The sequence below is a fragment of a genome, unplaced genomic scaffold (assembly GCF_019419815.1).
Source record: "Pyrus x bretschneideri cultivar Hongxiangsu unplaced genomic scaffold, Pyrus_bretschneideri_v1 Contig14, whole genome shotgun sequence".
Classification (NCBI taxonomy): Eukaryota; Viridiplantae; Streptophyta; class Magnoliopsida; order Rosales; family Rosaceae; genus Pyrus; species Pyrus x bretschneideri.
The window spans coordinates 1,585,734-1,604,489 of record NW_025999435.1 but is presented as its reverse complement, the minus strand read 5'-3'; the positions used below and the strand labels follow the sequence as shown (position 1 = coordinate 1,604,489).

The 18,756-nt window shown below is 38.1% G+C and overlaps 2 protein-coding genes across 3 annotated transcripts; one reads left to right on the top strand and one right to left on the bottom strand.

The window, feature by feature from the left end:
• Positions 1-3,345, bottom strand: LOC103962589 (pentatricopeptide repeat-containing protein At4g14190, chloroplastic). Of its 2 annotated transcripts, XR_669586.3 has the most exons (3): positions 2,838-3,345; positions 909-2,562; positions 1-620 (listed from the first exon to the last, which is right to left on the bottom strand). XR_669586.3 is itself a non-coding variant. In XM_009375322.3 (2 exons), exons 1-2 carry the CDS (start codon positions 3,228-3,230, stop codon positions 1,438-1,440), a joined length of 1,518 nt encoding a protein of 505 aa, XP_009373597.2. In that variant the 5' UTR covers positions 3,231-3,345; the 3' UTR covers positions 697-1,437. The 2 variants fall into 2 exon arrangements, 1 of the variants encoding a protein (XP_009373597.2); XM_009375322.3 differs by lacking the exon at positions 1-620 and having other exon boundaries at positions 697-2,562.
• Positions 3,346-16,978: 13,633 nt separating this feature from the next.
• LOC103962586 (pentatricopeptide repeat-containing protein At1g63400-like) lies at positions 16,979-18,756 on the top strand. Its single transcript, XM_048579658.1, has one exon. It carries the CDS (start codon positions 17,051-17,053, stop codon positions 18,575-18,577), a length of 1,527 nt encoding a protein of 508 aa, XP_048435615.1. The 5' UTR covers positions 16,979-17,050; the 3' UTR covers positions 18,578-18,756.

Below are 18,756 nucleotides of genomic sequence, written 5' to 3'. Positions count from 1 at the left end.
TCAGAACTCAGAAGGATGAAATCACATTCATATAAGCGCACGGTCCGTACAAAATCTCATCACATGAATGCTAAAAAATGTACATCCCCTTAGGCCTCAGAAACATTTACAAACTGACTGCTCATTATCCAATCAGTGCAGCAATTTACGCTCCTAACAGTGCTTCTTGCTCATCTGTTTTGCAATCTTACATTGGAAATCTTCGCTTCAACGCATCCTCAACCCCAAAACGTTCCTTACCATCACTGCCTTGTGCGAATCTCACATGCAACATGCCATCGTTTGTGCTCACAAGCATAACTTGCAGATGAAAATTAGAAGCGGAGGCCACTTTTGTGTATCGGAGAGTGAGTACATGATTCCTTTTGTTTCCATGAATCCAAGGGAAGCCGCCTTCATCTACAAGGATCTTGACCTGGGGATCAACCACAATGGGAAGGCAAGCCATTCTGAGGGAAGAGTCTATGGAATCAGGTACTTCAAGGATAATTTCCATCGATTGGTGCGTATTAAGACCAACATCGATCGGGGTAATATATTTAGGAATGAACAAAGTATCCCAACTCTTCCATTCTAGAGAAAGTAGATAATATGCAGCTAGCATGGTAAAAAGCACCTTCCTGTATTAATTTCGGATCAAGCTATTGATTAGGAAAACATTTCTTCAAAGTAGCAAAAGAAACAAAAAGGAAGAAATTAACTAGTAGAAAGTAAATCTCATTGCTGTAAACCTATTTCCCTTGCAATGTTTCGCTACAACTTGTGCCAAATTTACAAATTATGTAGGTTCTAGGATTTCCGACAATTATAATTCAAGATCCAAACTCAAACTGCTTAGTCAAAATGACAACTATAAAGATTACCAAGAATCTCTCTGAGAAAATGAGAAAAGAAGTTTTATAGTATACCATCCACCGCCGGACCAGCAACCCTTCTGTAATAAACATCAGGCATGTCTTTGCTCTTCTGAGTTAACCACTCCCAATGTCTACCGAATCTGCCTTATCATGATGGAATGATTTGTGCTTACAGAAAGATGATACCAAACATGCGATTAATCCAGAAAGAAGGGGCAGAGCAAGGGTAGCACGGAAGGGATATCAATTCAAGAAATGCAGATGTCGTTCATTCACCAAAGCAGACGACCTTTGTCCAATAACATTGCATTGCGTCGAGCAGTAAATTCTCCCCTTTATGATCTGAATATCCCGGATTCCAGGAAGCAGATGTTTTGAAGATTATCTAAAATCCATCCTAAGAGGCTCTGTCACATATTTATGTACAGAAGTGTCCCTTGGGTCAGTACATGACCAAAACAGTTAGAATAACATTATCTTTTCAAAGAGATTTTCGGACCAAAGAAAAGGGTATCTTTACTAAGCTAGCTTATATTGACTTCATAGCATCCTTCATAATGAGGCTAGATTCGGTGTGTTTTCAGACTAAATCAATGAGATGATGGTAAGTCCAGGTTTTGTTTTCTCTAACCTCAGGTTCAAGTGAGGAGAATGCTGCTTCACAGTTTCTAAGGAACTGTCCCTTCCCAAAGGTGGTGAGAACCAGGGGATCGGTATTCATTTCCACAGATCTTTGGAGCAAGCCCTTCTTTTTCCATGCATCTAAAGTCCCAGACCCGTCATAGCCAATCATATTTGCATCAAATAGAATTCCAACTGTGATAATATCTGGCTTCACACCCTGGGTTAGTAATTGAGAGAGCAAGATCCTCAAGTGTGTGAAATCTTTCATCTTCAAATAAGCTAACATGATTGTGTTTGCAACTGTTGCATTCCACGGGGCATTTTCTTCTTTCATCTCTTGGACAATGGAATCCATTCCTCTTCGACTAAGAAGTCCAGCATGAGACAGCAGACGCAGACACCAAACTAGATCAGTCTGACCAAATCTTGAAGAAATATCAACTCCCAAATTCTCTAATCTCGAAAACTTATAGTTCTTGATATAAACTTCAGCTAGTTTCCTAATTAAGTCATCCTTTACAAGTGTTCTGGAGTTCAACAGTCTCATATAAACCTTTTCCATCTTATCCAAGATCCCAAATTTTGCATAAACCTCAAGCATTGCAATCAAGGTAGAAGACTGCAAAATGATTCTCTTAGAAAGCATGGATTGATACACACTTTCCATTCTTTTGAGTAACCCGCCCCTTGAAAACTCTCGAATAAGCAAATTATATGTAATGTGGTCAGGTGGGCAGCCATTTAGTTTCATTTTCTTCACGCACATACCCATCTCATCATACATTTTATACTTCCCATACGCTTCAATAAGCCCATCATAAGTATCAGTTTCTGGCGCCACGTTCATTTCTCTCATCTCGCTAAGGTAAAACAAAGCATCATCAAAGTTTCCTTGTCTGGCAAAACCATGAATCATTGAATTGTAAACCTCCAAAGATGGCCTAAGATCATGACTCTTCATCTCTTGAAAGCATGGGGCAGCCTCTTCCATGAGGCCCTCTTCACTTAACAACCCTATTATCTTGCTGTAGTTGAACTCATTAATCCGCGATTTCTCGATCTTCTTCCACATCTCAAACAACTGTTCAAAGTTTCCAAAGCCACCATTACAATAAGAAACATAGGAAATTGTCCAAAAAACTACTCGTCATGATGCTCTGTTTGGATGGTCAGAAAAATATAAGAAAACCAATGAACGGAAGGTAAAAAAACATTATCCAAATAAAAAATGCTTAATTCCTAAAAACTCAATTCATTTTTCCTAAAAACCCAATATTCAAATTACAAATCCAGTAGTTATTGGAATAGCAACAGAGAGAGAGAGAGAGAGAGAGAGAGAGAGAGAGAGAGAGAAACCTGAAGAATTTCCTTGGACCTGGAAACATTGTTGAGGAATGTGATGACAGCCCAAAATTGGTCTTTGGTCCAATCACCATCATCTGCAAGCAATTGTAAAGGGCAACAGTCCTCGGTGGTGACCTTCACAAGTAAGTCTTTGAGCCTCTGGTGTTCATGGAAAGTCTCCACAAGGAGGGTGGTGTGCTTTGTAGAACCACCGCGTGGGGCGGCTACATTTGGTTGAGGAAATGGGTGGGAATAGCAAAGAGAAGAAGGGAATGGTGTTCTGGGTTTGGGGGAGGGTTTTGTGGTTAGGGTTCTGGGGAAGAGGAAGCTGTTGGTACTGTGATTAAGCTTCCATGTCGGTGGTATTAGGCAATGGATACGATGCAGGGGCACAACACTCTCCATCTTCCAATCTGGTTGCTTCCTAGGGTTGCCTCTCGTTCCTCCCTTCCATTTTTTTATTTATTTTTGTTTGGGGTGCATTTCAATCATTTTCAAAAATTAGCCAGGACGGTTTTAATTTTCTCACGTTACAATCTATTCTTTCAAAATTTGATCTATTTACATTTTATATATATAGGATGATAGTTTGGTCAAATGTTAAATATTGATGTGGTAATGTGAGACGTTAAACAATAATTTTCACACTCTCGTTTCGTCATCTTTCGTTCTTTCTCTTGCTTATAATAATCACAAATAATATATACTTGCACACCTATATATATCAAGTTTTTTTTTTTTTTTTTCAGATTTTACTTTCAATTTACTAAGAATTAATTTTAAAATATTTTTACCAAAATCATTTTTACTTATTTTAAAAGCACTTATAAATAGACTCTTATTTCTTGATTCTCTTCTAACTTATTCAACGGAAAGCAAAAAATAACATGAAGGAGTAGGGTAATAAATAGAAGTGTGAAAATCTTGATAACTTCAAGAAAAAAGTGGACCGATCAAATATCAGACCGTGGATAACCGTGGCAGCATCCACCGCAGTCGTCGCAGCATCCACCACAATCAAAACGGACGAAGATACAGCAACAACTGTTATTATTTTGTTCTTGTCTGCTTCATGTACTTCCACACCCACTCGATAAGCAGCAGTATGAGCATTTCGTCGTCCCAATATCATTTTCTTTGCTCTTCTTCTTCTTCTCGCCATCTTTCTCCTCCTTTTTCGACTTGCCAAAAAGTCTCTTACTTTCAGTCGTCGTACTTTTACTTTGTTGCGGCTTGTCAACCGTGTCTAAACCCTCAATCGTGTCTCCTGTATTCTTTCGTTTAGGCATAGTTTCTGATGGCTTCTTCATGATTGGTTTTTTTCTGGATTACATAGTGATCGCATAATTGACACAGATTATATTGAAAGTTTTTGTCATGATGCAGGCAGGGACTTGAAGATATTGTCCAGAGATGGTCGCATGATCTTTATGTCAATTATGTCACAGTGTGTGAGTTTACTTGCTTGGAGTAGAGAATCCTATTGCCAACTTAAAACTTTTAATACAATCAAGGGATTATTATTGAAGCATTTATCTTGTTGCACGCGTAAATTGTCCACGATCAAATATGAACGTGTAGCTATAAAGATGGTGTGAAATATAATCAATATCATTTCAATGTAAGCAAGGAATAGAATTCTCTCTCCTCCAAATTCTGCTCCCCTTTAGTCCTCTCCGAGATTTATAGTGATGCTTATTCATCAGGTTTGGGTTGCATGTTGATGCAGCATAGAAATGTCATCGCATATGCTTCGAGACAGCTTAAACCGCATGAAAGAAATTATCCCACCCACGATCTTGAGCTGACGGCAGTGGTGTTAGCACTAAAAATATGGTGACACTGTCTATATGGTGAGAAATGTCATATCTTCACAAATCACAAGAGTCTGAAACATGTATTCACACATAAAGAGCTTAACATGAGACAAAGGAGATGGATGGAGCTTATCAGTGATTATGATTGTATGATAGAATATCATCCTGGGCATGCTAATGTTGTAGTTGATGCGCTTAGCCGAAAATGTTATAGGTAGCTTGCCTCTCTTCGTGCCGTGCATGTTATTATTTTCTCTTTGGGGGATTGGTATTTCCCTGACGCATGATCCGCATGGGGTGATATTGGCTCATCTACAGGTTTGATCGATGTTTGGAGATTTAATTCGAGAAGCTTAGGAGCAGGATCAGTAGTGCGCAAAACTGAAAGAGCAAGTGCAGAATGGGCTGAGACGGGATTTGAGAATCCGTAAAGATGGGATGTTAATGCATGGGAACATGGTATTTGTGCCTAGAAATAATGAGGCAGTGAAGACGGTGATCTTCAATGAAGCATATAAGTCAGCGTATGCTATGCATCATGGTAACACGAAGATGTACCACACCATTCGCCCATATTATTATTGGTATGGTATGAAACGAGATATCACCGACTATGTGAGGAAGTGTATAGTTTACTAGCAGAACCTTCTGATTCCCGCCTGGAAATGGGAAGATATTACGATGGACTTTGTTTATGTGTTGCCGAAGATTAGGTCGAAATTTGATGGCATCTGGGTGATCGTGTACAAATTGACTAAATCTGCTCACTTTATAGCCGTCTAGCAAAACTATAAACTAGAAAAATTAGCAAAGTTGTTTATTGAGAACATTGTCAAGTATCACGGCATACCGGTTACTATTGTATCGGATCGAGATCCGAGGTTTACTTTCAGATTTTGGAAGGCACCATGGATACTATATTATTGTACAACATTGCTTATCACCCGCATAAGGATGGCCAATTTGAAAGAACGATATAGACTCTTGAAGATATATTGAGAACTTGTGTACTTCAGTGGAAAGGTAGCTAGGATGAATATTTGTCTTTGGCGGAGTTCGCATATAATAACAGCTATCACTCGAGTATCAGTATGGCACCTTTCGAGGCACTATACGGCAAAGTGTGCAGGACACCACTATGTTGAACCGAAGTTGGCGAATGTGTGTAAGTGGGACCAAGGATCGTGGATACTACAAATGCCTAACATTCTGCTGATAAAGAAGAATTTGAAGTCTGCCCAAGATCGACAGAAAAGTATTGTCGACAAACATTCCACGGACTGAGAATATGCAGTTGGTGACTTTGTATTTCTGAAGTTGTCGCCTTGGAAGGGTGTTGTCCGTTTTGGCAAGCAAGGAAAGTTAAGTCCTCGATATATCAGCCCTTACCGAATTTCGAAGAGAATCAGCAATATTGCATACCGGTTGGAGTTACCCCCAAAGCTGTCGCAGATACACAACGTATTCCACATCTCTATGTTTCAGAAATACATACCAGATCCATCACACATCCTACAGCCGCAGCCACTGGAAGTGAGACCAGACATGAGTTATGTAAAGGAAATAATGGCGATTCTTGATCGACAGGATAATGTATTAAGGAACAAGGTTATTCTGCTGGTCAAAGTCTTATGGAGGAATCACGCAATTGAGGAGGCAACGTGGGAGACTGAAGAATTAATGCGTGATCAGTACCCTTTCCTATTCACTTGAGGTAATGAAATTTCAGGGACGAAATTTTCTTAAGGGGGTAGGTTGTAACGACTTAATTTCAAAAATTATGTTTTAATTAATTGAAATTACAAAAATACCCCTAACTATGTGAAGGTTGACTTTAGTTGACCTTGTCCGATGGCACGTTAGAAATTTTCTTTTATTTTATTTTCGTAGGCCCGATCGGAATCGAATTTGACGTTAAAACGAAGCTTGTATGAATTTTTGAATGTAAGGGCATTTTAGTAATTTCACAAGTGGAGATTTTTCCCCACTTTGGACCTCTATATGGTAGACACATGGCAACACCCCCCCAATTTCTGGGGTGTTTGTCACATCCCGGCCCTGGGTCCACCACATCCCGGGCTCGCTCCATCACCGTAACACAATATTGTCCGCTTTGGACCCCGACCACGCCCTCACTATTTTGTTTCTGGGAACTCACACGAGAACTTCCCAGTGGGTCACCCATCATGTGAGTGCTCTCGCACGCTACTCGCTTAACTTCAGAGTTCCTATGGAACCCGAAGCCAGTGAGCTCCCAAAAGGCCTCGTGCTAGGTAGGGATGGGAATATACATATAAAAATCACTCCCCTGGGCGATGTGGGATCTTACAATCCACCCCCCTTAGGGGCCCAATGTCCTCGTTGGCACACCACGGCCAGGGTTAGGCTCTGATACCAAATTGTCACATCCCAGCCCGGGGTCCACCACATCCCAGGCCCACTTCACCACCGTAGCACGATATTGTTCGCTTTGAGCCCCGATCACGCCCTCACGATTTTGTTTCTGGGAAATCACACAAGAACTTTCTAGTGGGTCACCCATCATAGAGTGCTCTCGTGCGCTACTCGCTTAACTTCGGAGTTCCCATGGAACCTGAAGTCAGTGAGCTCCCAAAAGGCCTCATGCTAGGTAGGGATGGGAATATACATATAAGGATCACTCCCCTGGGCAATGTGGGATCTTACAGTGTTTTTCTTTCCCCTTCCCGTGACCCTTTTCATTCTCTATCTAGAACTCTCCCTCACTATTTCTTATCTCTCTTTTGTTTCTCCTCTCCATCAAGTCAAGCGCACACACACACACACCCTTACTTACATTTAGATCACTCACCATCACTACCATCTCTAAGATCTAGACACAAATCTCAAGCAAATATCCATATCTTTTTCCTCATTTTCGACTACACAGTAAAGTTCACTGTTCTTGTACTTTTCACGGCGAATCTTCGCCATTTCCGGGGCAGGTAAGTTTCTACAACTCTCTAGTTTATGTTTTAGGTTAGATTCGGTTGATTCTGAGAACCTTGGAATGTTTGGATGCAGAAATATCTTGGGGGAAACATTTATTAGTTTTTCAGCAAAAGACAGTGAGTTGCAGGCCATTTTTCGACAGATCCCAACGTCAACACAACATCATCTTGGTACGACTCGAATCCTCACTCTTCTAGCTTCATTTTAGTTTTTGAATGGCGAGTTTTGGTTAAGTTTTGACCCCAAAACAGAGTTGGGGAGATTTCCCAGCCAAAACTCCGGCCTTCTAAGTTGTTGGTCTGGCGACTCGTGAGTGGGAACCAGGCCAAGCCCAAACTCTTGGCTAGTGTAACTCGGCTCAAACCCAGGCACAACCTAATCTGAACCCAAATCCAATTTGAGCCCAATTCTTTGGGCCTAAACCAAAGCCCAAACTCGAATTGAGAACTGGCCCAACCCAGAAACCCAGTTCCATAGTAAGCGCGTGGGTGCGCATAGAGCACATGCGCCTTCGCCAGAGGTACTGTGCTCCACCCCCGGTAACTTTTCCGGTGACCCATCTCGGTGCGTGCGGCGGCACGTAGGGGTACCTGAGGTCGTGTCGAGTCCAAATTTGTTGTTCGTTTCCTGAAATTCGACCGTTTTAGTAGAGTTTTATTAAATGTACTCTCTTTGTGTTTAGGTGCAATGATTGGAAGCGATCCAGTCCATCCTAGTTCGAGCGGCTCTCCGATAGAGGAGTACCTCTGGGTGGAGCCCTTCTAAACTTATAATTTTTATAAATATTAGCCTAGCATGCATTGCATATTTTATGATTGGAGCATGATTTATAATATGTTTTACTGATTTTCATACTTATGATTTATTTGAGCTTTTGAACTTCGATGTTTGATACGAAATTTTGATATATGTTTTTGGTACTTACCTAGTGGGTTATCATACGGCATATCCGCACACCACGGGTATAGATGTCTATGGCCATAAGACACAGATGATGGAGGAGTGAGATATGATATATTATATACCCTAGCTTCATTGCCGAAAGCAGTGTCGGACAGCTTCACTAGCCACGACTAGTGTTGGTGTGGATGAATGTTATTTTATATAGCTTAACCTTCGGGTGATGGAAATGTACTGCCTTCGGGCGACTATGATACCCTTAGTTGAGTACTTCACGGATACAATTTATAGATGTTTTACAAATGTTTTACACGGCATGCTAGCCTTTTTTTTTTATTTATAAAACCTATAAGTAGTATTATATACATGTTTTCAAAATAGAGGGTTAGTATGTTCTAAAATATGTATGGTTTTTCGTACTATTAGTATTATTACAAATTATGGTCCACTCACATTTTCTGTTTTGCGCCTACTCAGGACATAGCGACGAAGAGTACGACCCAAGTTTTGAGGCTTTTCCCTACCAGTGATCTGCTTACTTCTGTTTACGTATGACCCTTCTCAACTCTTGTAATATAATGCTCACCTTTCTTTAGCATTCTGTTTATTGGTATGCCATGGACATATTGCATCTTTTACTTCGAATTTGTAATTCTTGATCTTTCTATTTCGTTCATGTGGATTTTACATCATTATTGTTGTCACTTAGCATTTATTGCTCCATATTATTCATGTTTGTTTATACACTTAGGGTTTTCGTCACCCTTGAGTGTCAGTATGCGCGTGACATCCAGTTGTTATTTGGATATATGGGTTGGGGCGTGTCATCTTCCTCCCTTCTTGCCTACGTGCAAACAACCCTCCCATTCTCTTCCCCAGTGAGAACATCCCATCTCTTCTCCGGTGAAACCAACCCTAAATTCCTCACTTCTCCGTTAAGCCCACCCAATCCCTCTCTTCTTACGCGAGCCCAACCTAAATCCCTATTCATCGGGGAGATCGCCCCAATACCTTCTTTCCTTTTCAAACCTAACTCCACTCATCTCTCTTTCGACGACCTCAACTACCCGAACCCCTCTGTTCGCTGGTAAGGTCGCTATCAACCCCTCTCTTTGACGATGACCCCACCTAGTCCTCTTCGACAACGATCCCACTCTAGTCCTTTTCGACGGGGTATTGGGGTGCATGAAGAAGACAAAGGTTTGAGGGTGAGAAAGAAGATTGGTGTTAGGTTACTGAGATAACAAATATATATATATATTTTTTGGTAAACGAGATAACAAATGTTTAGGGGGAGTTTTAAATAAGACAAGTGGGCTATTCTCATTAGGCCACACCACGAAGTCAGTAAATTGGGTACTCCCCAGTGAGTACCCAAACATTGTCCTTGATTAGAAGAGGACAATTTATTAGCCCCCATTAATATTATTTGAGAAGGATAAAAATGTCCTTAACATATTGCCCTGTAAAGAGGGAAAAACTAGTGCCCCTACTAATTAGTTTTTTTTATTTATGTTTATTAATAGGGGCGGATGAGAATTTAATAAAAACTAGCCTCCTGATACATAGGTACGGATGTGGCAATTGATTTTTTTTTTTTAATTTTAATTTTCTGTTTTAGATCTAACTACATATTTTAAAAAAAAATCAAAAACAAAAGAAGAATAATTAACCACCTACAACGTGGGTTTGAAGATTCATTTAAACATTTAAATTACCATTTCCCTATTTTGTTTGGGTAGTTGTTCATTGTTCTTCTTTATTAAAGTGAGGACATTACAAGAATATTAAACATTTAAATTACCATTTCCCTATTTTGTTTGGACCGATTCTTCTTGTCGACCTTACTGGCTTTCGTTCATTCTTGCCATTTCGCTAGCAAATTGTGCAGTATCGGATCTTGGGACTTCCCTTTTCTCTTTGCTTCTTTTTGCTTATCTCTACCCGGAGGCCTTGGAAAAGAAAAAGTTGGGCTCATTTGGTCGACACCTTCATTGTCGGCAAAATTCACACCTTCATTGACATCATTTGGGGGTGGGGCTTCATTATGAAATAATCTTCCACATTGTTGATTCGCATCGGTTTCCCACCTCGGACAATCCTTGAGGATGTTCCAAGCATGATGCAACTTAAAAGCTTGATTTTTTGGTGTAGTTCTTATCTTGTAAATTGTCATTGATTTGTCACCCTATGCAACAAATACATAAAAACAATTAGTTGCAAAATACTATTATGTACATGACAACTAAAATATCAATAAAGAAACTCACAATTTCTGAGGCGCCCCTTCCACTAGACATGTCAGCCATGACTCTCTCCCAGCTTCCCTTCCACAAAGTGCACGGTTTGTTGATAATCTTATACCGATCATACACACCACCAACTTCCCTTCGACCGGCGTTGGAGTTTTCATGGAACTTATCAACGATTTTACCCCACAAAACCTTTCTATTTTGATTGGTGCTGACGGCACCATATTCACTAACAAAAATCCATGCCAAACATAAAGCAATATCTTCGTCAAAGGTCCAATTACGACCTCTAACATGCTCTTTTGCCATCTTGAAAATTTGGAAATGAGAAGAAATGGTAGAAAGAAAAATTGGAAAAATTGTAGGAGAAAAGTGAGTTTTGTGTGGATGTTTGAACAAATACATAGGTATTTATAGAGTTTTTGGTTGAATTTTAAGTTAAATAATTTTTTAAAATTATTTTAGCCATTGGATTTAAATTTGGACCATTAGATTTTTTTGTTTAATCGTTAGATTTGATTATATTCAATCTAAGCCGTTGGATTCAATAAATATAAAACTAAAAAAAAAAATTTGAACCTGGACCGTTGGATTAACCAACGGCCCATTTAAATATGGTCGTTCGATCGAAAAAAGTAGCCATTAGGCTACTGACGCCATCTGACAGCAGGGGACACGCCCACGTGGGTGGGGTCCCCGTGGGAATTCGGCTGGCGCGTTGCTGCGCATTAGGCAACTGGCTCAAGCGTCTGGGCTTCACAGCCTTGTGTTTCACTCGTAACAAGTAGGGCCCATAATGACTTCTGGCCTAAAACGGGCCGGTATCTAGCTTTCTTTTGAGTTTTAGGTTTTAGGTTTTGTTTAGCACATGGGGTGGAGTGGGTTTAGGGGGGGAATTTTAGGTTATAAGCCATTGTTGGAGTTGGTCTTAGTACACGTACACACATGTGATAATTAGCCTTTTTAATTTATTATTTTTAGATATTAGTATTAGTTTTATAAAATAAAAAAAATATGTGTGACATCCCACATCGCCCAGGGGTGATCCTTAAATGTATATTCCCACCCCTACCTAGCACGAGGCCTTTTGGGAGCTCACTGGCTTTGGGTTCCGTAGGAACTCCAAAGTTAAGCGAGTAGCGCGCGAGAGCACTCCCAGGATGGGTGACCCATCGGGAAGTTCTCGTGTGAGTTCCCAGAAACAAAACCGTGAGGGCGTGGTCGGGGCCCAAAGCGGACAATATCGTGCTACGGTGGTGGAGCGGGCCCGGGAAGTGGTCCCACCTGGGCCGGGATGTGACATTGGTATCAGAGCTTGGTGGCTACGAGGAATCCAACGGTGTTCTGACAGAATGGACAAAAATTAGGACTCACCTTTGGGTGTTTCATCTTAGAAATTGTATCTTTAAAGCTTCCGTACTGTGTAAATGGTTACGTCACTCTCACGTGACGGCCAGCATGCCCTCCTTCGGGACGGGGTGTGTCAATATGAGTTAATATTTAATTATTAAAAATATAGTAAAAAAGTGATCAAGTAACTACCGACATAGTGGTTGCTTTGCCTAAAAACTTCAACACAGTTTGACCGAATCTTTGTTTACTTTTTTTGCACAAACAATATTATACATCCTAAAGGGATGGAGGAGTAAGCTAAGTCTCACAATAGGCTAGTAATAATGTGGTTCAAATTCGCCTACATGTAATTTAAACATCTCTAATTAAAAAAAAAAAAAGATTAAATATTAAACTTCTTTCTCCCCACTCCCATGTTCTCTCTATCTTCCTCTATCCTTCAATTAAAAAAAAAAAAAAATCTCACACACTTTGTGTGTCGGCATATAGTCCTTATAATAGTTATCATTTCTTATTATAATTTGTATTACTTGGAGAGTAAGTTTCTCTCTCCTCATGGTGTTTTATAAATAAAGGCACAGTCAAAGGAAATCAACATCCTTGAAATTCCTCAATTCTCTTTCTATTCTTGCCCCACTCACCCTTATTTTTCGAACCCACTCACCCTTATTTTTCGGCCCTCCAGGATTTTAGTGGTAGAGATTTTGTGACGACGAGGATTGTTGGCAAAAGCTGTATGTAGGAGTCTTCTCCTTTTGGTATAAATGTCATTACTCTTCTTTTACTGCAATTTATCTATGCACTGACATTACTTGTGTGATATAGGTTCAATCCCGCTCACATGCACACTCTAAATTAGTCACTTTTAGGTTTTAATTTATTCACATTTTCCACATCACTACACTTTACGACTTCGTCACCTTCTAGGTGTCGGCCAGCACATCGCAATTCGGATGTCCAAGTGGACATTCCGAGTCGGGGTGTGCCATAGACCGTGCTAGAAGAAACTCTTCGTAAACTAATCGAACTAGCTAAATCAACATAATAAAAGTGGTCTTTCAATTTCCATCTACATTCTATTGAATTTACATTAAGATTAGAGAAAATAATATTTAATAAACAACTAATTGAATTACATTATTACTAGCTCGTTGTGAGGCTAAGCCCACCCCCTTCCCCTTAGTGTAGATAACATCGTTTGTTAAAAAAAATCATTTGACAACTAATTGAATCATATTATTATTCGCGTGTGAAATGTCTTTTTTATAATTGGCACTACATGCCTCTTAAGTGTTTCAAGATAGAGAAAATAATATTTAATAAACAACTGCGTGCAAAATGCATTTTTTAAATCACGGCACGCTACGCGCCTCTTAAAATGTTTTGAACATAACCTTCATGATTTTCCTTATTTTTTATTATATTTTCCTTTTCCCCTCACGTGGGAACCAGCAACTTTCACTCATCATTTCATTGTTTTTATTCTCTTCCCTCTTCCCACTTCCCACTTATATTTATATTATATTTTTATGACAAAATTACCAAATTACCCCTGCATTATTTTGGACTACTTTTTAATTTTTTTTGTTTTTTGGGGCATTTTTATCCAAACATTTGTGGTGAAGCTGTGACCTCAAATTGGGTCTGCTGGCTTTATATACAAAGATATGCCCACACACAAAGTGTGTGTGAAATTCTTTATTTTTATTTTTAAAATTGAAGAAGAGAATAAGAGAGTGAGAGAGAACTTGAGAGTGGGGAGAGAAGGAGATAGCTTTATTTTAAAAATTTTAAAATTTTTTAAAATTAGTGATGTTAAAATCATTTATAGGTGAGGTTTAAACAAAAAACAGTAAAATTTTGTTTTGTGAAAATACATTACTGCCCTTAACTTTTTTGTTGTGATAGAAAACTAAATAGTCTTTTCGCTCTTTTTTGGTTGACAAAGAGGGTTCTATTAGGAGCAATTAGGTTATCATCCCTTTTTTTTGCTACTTCATTAATTAAAACCTTATTCTTTTTCAATTTTTGATGAAGTTCCTTAGGTTTTAATAAACGTCATTAATTATTTCAATAATAAAATATTTTTTATTTCTAAATATGTTCATTTATTGTTAGAAATGTTTCATATGGTATATTTATATTTATGGCTAAATTTTTTATCATATATTTTCATTTTTATTTTGTACCCATTTTTAATTTGCAACTCTTTTTTAATTTGTACCAATTTTCTTTTTAGTTTTAATTTGTACCAATATATTAATTCCTTTTTGTGCCCATATTTTAAAATTTTTTATTTGTATTTGTACCCATATTTCCTAATTTATTTGTACCCATTTTTAATTTTGCTAAATATACCCATGCTAATTATATGCATTTATTTTATGTTTTAAAATATATCATTAGTTATTTTTTAAAAGTGGGTACATTATTTTTTTGCTATAATTTTGTAAAGAACAACATTACTCTATTATTGATTTTTAAGTATTTATTATATTTTAAAAATATTATTTGAATTTGTTTAAATTTCATAATTTGTGGGACATTAAATGCATAAATGCATGAGTTAAATCTCTTAAACGATGTTAAGGACCTCAATCAAAATATTTAAACAAACAAGGTTTTAGTCTAACAATTAGACTGACTAGGGACCGCAACCAAAAAGACCCGTTCTATTAATATGTAATTTAGACCATCCCTAAATAAGATGCCAAATTTTGAACAAAAATTTAAAATTTAAAATTCAAGCCTAGGTGACTCATCGATTGATATGTCAAATTTAAACAATTATTAATTGTATGACAAAAAAAAATTATTAATTGCATTATTTACTTTTCATTAGGGGTGGGCGCAGTTCGGTTTGGTGCGGTTTTGGTTCGGTGCAGTTTTGAGGCTAAAACCGAAATGAAACCAAACATTTTGGTTCGGTTCGGTTTGGTTTTAAATGGTTTTGGTTTGGTTTCATTGTTTGAAAAAACTATACAATATTAAAATTCAATCATGCATACACTATTAAAACCGCAAGTTACTGCATTGTTCAAGCATGCATACAATATTAAAATTCAATCAAGGATGACTTCAATTATAATCAGGCATGCCTGCATACAACATACATTATTACACTGATTCAACTAGAATCTTTTGATTGGCTTGAAGCTTGTTGTGGTTGTGAATTAAGAATAATAGCAAGCACAACAATTAACAGCAATTAACATCAACAAAGTGGTACAAGAGGTGGATCTGCATTCGGTGCATGTGAATATTACCTACATAGGGTTTGTTTTCGAGTGTGCTAATGGATTTTCGTGTTTTGAATGACTGACTACCATTCGGTGCATGTGAATGAATAATATCTAAAGCAGCAAGTATTGTTTGTTTGAAATATCTAACTGAGTGGAGACCGAGAGAGAGACAGAGAGTTAAATGAAGAATGAAGTTGAGTAGCAAATGAGTAAAAGAAAGAAAGAGTACTGACTACAACTAGAAGAAAGAAAAGAAAAAGATTATGTAGCCATGTTATGATGCGGTTGAGTCATACTAAATGTATGGACTCAATGAAATAACCAATTAGAATTTAACATTTAATAAAGTTATGTGATTTCGGTTTCGGAGGGCCGGAACCGAAACCAAACCGTTCGGTGCGGTTCGATTTGGTTTGTGTTTTGGTTTCAGTTTTCAGTTTCAAGTGCCCACCCCTACTTTTCATAAGTGTAATTAGTATTTGTTTTATCAAACGATAGATTTGTTAGATTAGATGTTAGATTAGAGAATTGACGAGATTCGAACCCACACCGTGATGGAAAGGCAACACTCATCTTCATCACTGTGTTAGAAGGCCACTTGCTTGTAATTAGTATTCTTAAAACAAAAGATAATAACAAAAATTATAAAAAGCATTTATTATCCACTAAAAATAGATTTGAAACTGCTACCAAATTTGACAGCAACTCCTTCTGTTGCCATTTCATGTCATACCACATAGGAATTGACATTTCGGTTGGAAACCATAGTGCTGTCTTTTTTAACCGTTATTGATTATGTGGACTTTTCGACATCTCATTTAAATATGCTCTTAGATATACTTTATACATGCTTTTTAAGGAAGGGACCCCATTTAAAAATAAAAAAAAATTGTTAATTAGTTGTGTTACCCACCTCTACATTGAATTCAATGATCTGAATTGTCTATTTTGTAAGTCTCGATTCATAAATCATCCTTGCACAATTCAATTTAATCTGAATTCATTTGCCTATTTAATTATCACGATAAAATTTAAATGTTGTTTGGATCCAATGTCATAGTCTAAACTACATTTTAATAAAACACTGTTTGTCGACCAAAAACTAATAAAATTACTACTATACCCTTTAAAACAAAACTGAAAGAAGATATTAGAAAATAAAACAATGTGGGCATTAAAGTAATTTTGTACAAACAAGTTTTTACTGTTTTTTTTTTTTTAAACCTCACAGCTATGAGCTATGTCACCTTATCAATACCCTCCCAACTGCAAGTGGCCATTTGCCACAGTTGTGGGAAATTGTTGAGTTCTTACATTACGGCATAGCTTCAAACCTTTTCGGTGGCTAACCCACCCAACTCATTTTCTCTTTCCTATTTTTTTGGGATGTAAAAACAAATAACTCCTACACTCCAAAAATCTCATTGTGCATTCCAAACTTTTTATAATTAAAAAAATATATATACAGAGTATAGATTGAAACTTTTAAAATGCTAATAACAGTTTCATATTTAAAATAAAATAAAAAATATATTTCTCAACACACAAAGTGTGTGACCTTTACAGGTACACCAAATACTATAATATACTTGGGTGAAAACAAATAAAAATTCTCTTCCTTAATTTTACTCTTCTTCACTAGTTTAAAGAAGCGAGGTTTGCTGAATTTGTGTAGCCAACTGAAGCTAAAGATGAAGATGAAGAGGATAACCACAAGACCTCCATCTCGAGGTAATCTTCCTTCTTTCATTTTTACCATTCTGCGGAATCCAAGTAGAAGATTTCATTCCGACGCTGTTAATGCTAATCCGACTTGTACGCATACAATTAAACAAACCCATTTGGTGTCGGAGAGTATGATTCAGACTCGATGCAAATCTGGAAAAATTAGGAAAGATGAAGCTTTGGGTTACTTTAATTCCATGATTCAAACCAAACCCTTGCCCTCTATTTGGACTTTCAATTGTTTGTTGGGGGCAATCTCCAAGATGAAGCAATATTCTGCTGTGGTTTCTATGTGTAAACAGTTGATGGGTTGCGCTCATTTCCGACCTGATGTCAGTACAATGACTATTTTTATGAATTGCTTGTGCCGTCTGAACCGGGTGGATTTGGGTTTCCCTGTTTTGGCAATTACCCTTAAATACGGTCTTGAACCCAATGCTCGTTGTATAAATACTTTACTTCACGGGCTTTGCAAGTACAGTTCCTGGGCCGAGGCAATGGAGCTGTTCAAGTTAATAGAAGAGAAGGGATACACATGCAATGCAATCACTTATGCTATCATGATCAATGGATTATGCAAAGTTGGGAAAATTTCTAAGGCAGTCGAGATTCTTAAGAAGATGTGGGAAGATGGAAGGTTTAAGCCAATTCAAGATTGCTACAATCCAATCATCGATGGATTGTGTAAAGAAAGCCGAATGGATGATGCCTTGACCCTATTTCGAGATATGATCAGCAAAAGTGTTGTACCGGATATTATCAGTTATAACTCTTTGATTCATGGGTTATGCAACATGAGTCGCTGGGAAGAAGTGCTCGCTCTTTTTGAAGGAATGGAAGATCATGGAGTCGGGCCAGATGTTGTCACCAACAACACTTTAATTTATGCGTTGTGCCAATCCGGGAGGTTGGAAAAAGCCAAGAGCTTCTTGATTTGCATGCTTAACAGTGGAATTTCTCCTAATGTATGCACGTATAATATTCTAATCAACGCGCTGTGCAATGATGAAAGAATTCAAGAAGCACTTGCTCTGTTTGGAACAATGACTAAGAAACGTATAAAGCCTGACGTTGTCACTTTTACTTCCTTGATCTCTGCTTCATGCAAGTCGGGTAACTGGGAGGAAGCTGTGATGTTATTTAAAACCATGATTGATCATGGAGTCTTGCCTAATATTGTTACATACGGTGCTGTTCTCGATGCTTTATGCAAGGAAGGGAAGACAGCAGAGGCACTGAATCTTGTGGAAGAAATGATCCGAAGAGGGGAAAAGCCTGATGTTGTAATTTACAACTCTTTAATTAATGGATTGTGCCGTACGAGACAATGGAGAGAAGCAACAAGGTTGTTTGACAAAATGGTATGCCATGGAATCTCACCTGATTGCATAACTTTGATGATACGTTCCAGTGCTCTCTGCAATGGAGGGATACCAGATGAGGTTCGCAAAGAATTTAAGGCGAGAATAGATGGAGCTTTGAAGCTTGGTTAGAAAAGGTCTAAGAAGGATTGATGCCTCTAGGCTGGTCTAGAAACGGGAAGAACTTTAAGAGTTTGTATTAATGAATAGATTTCCATGTTTTTCTTGTTTCTGGTACGGCTTTGATTGATCACCCCCCTCATCCACCTTCGATTTTATGTGAGCCGGTAATGGCATATATTTTAGCCACA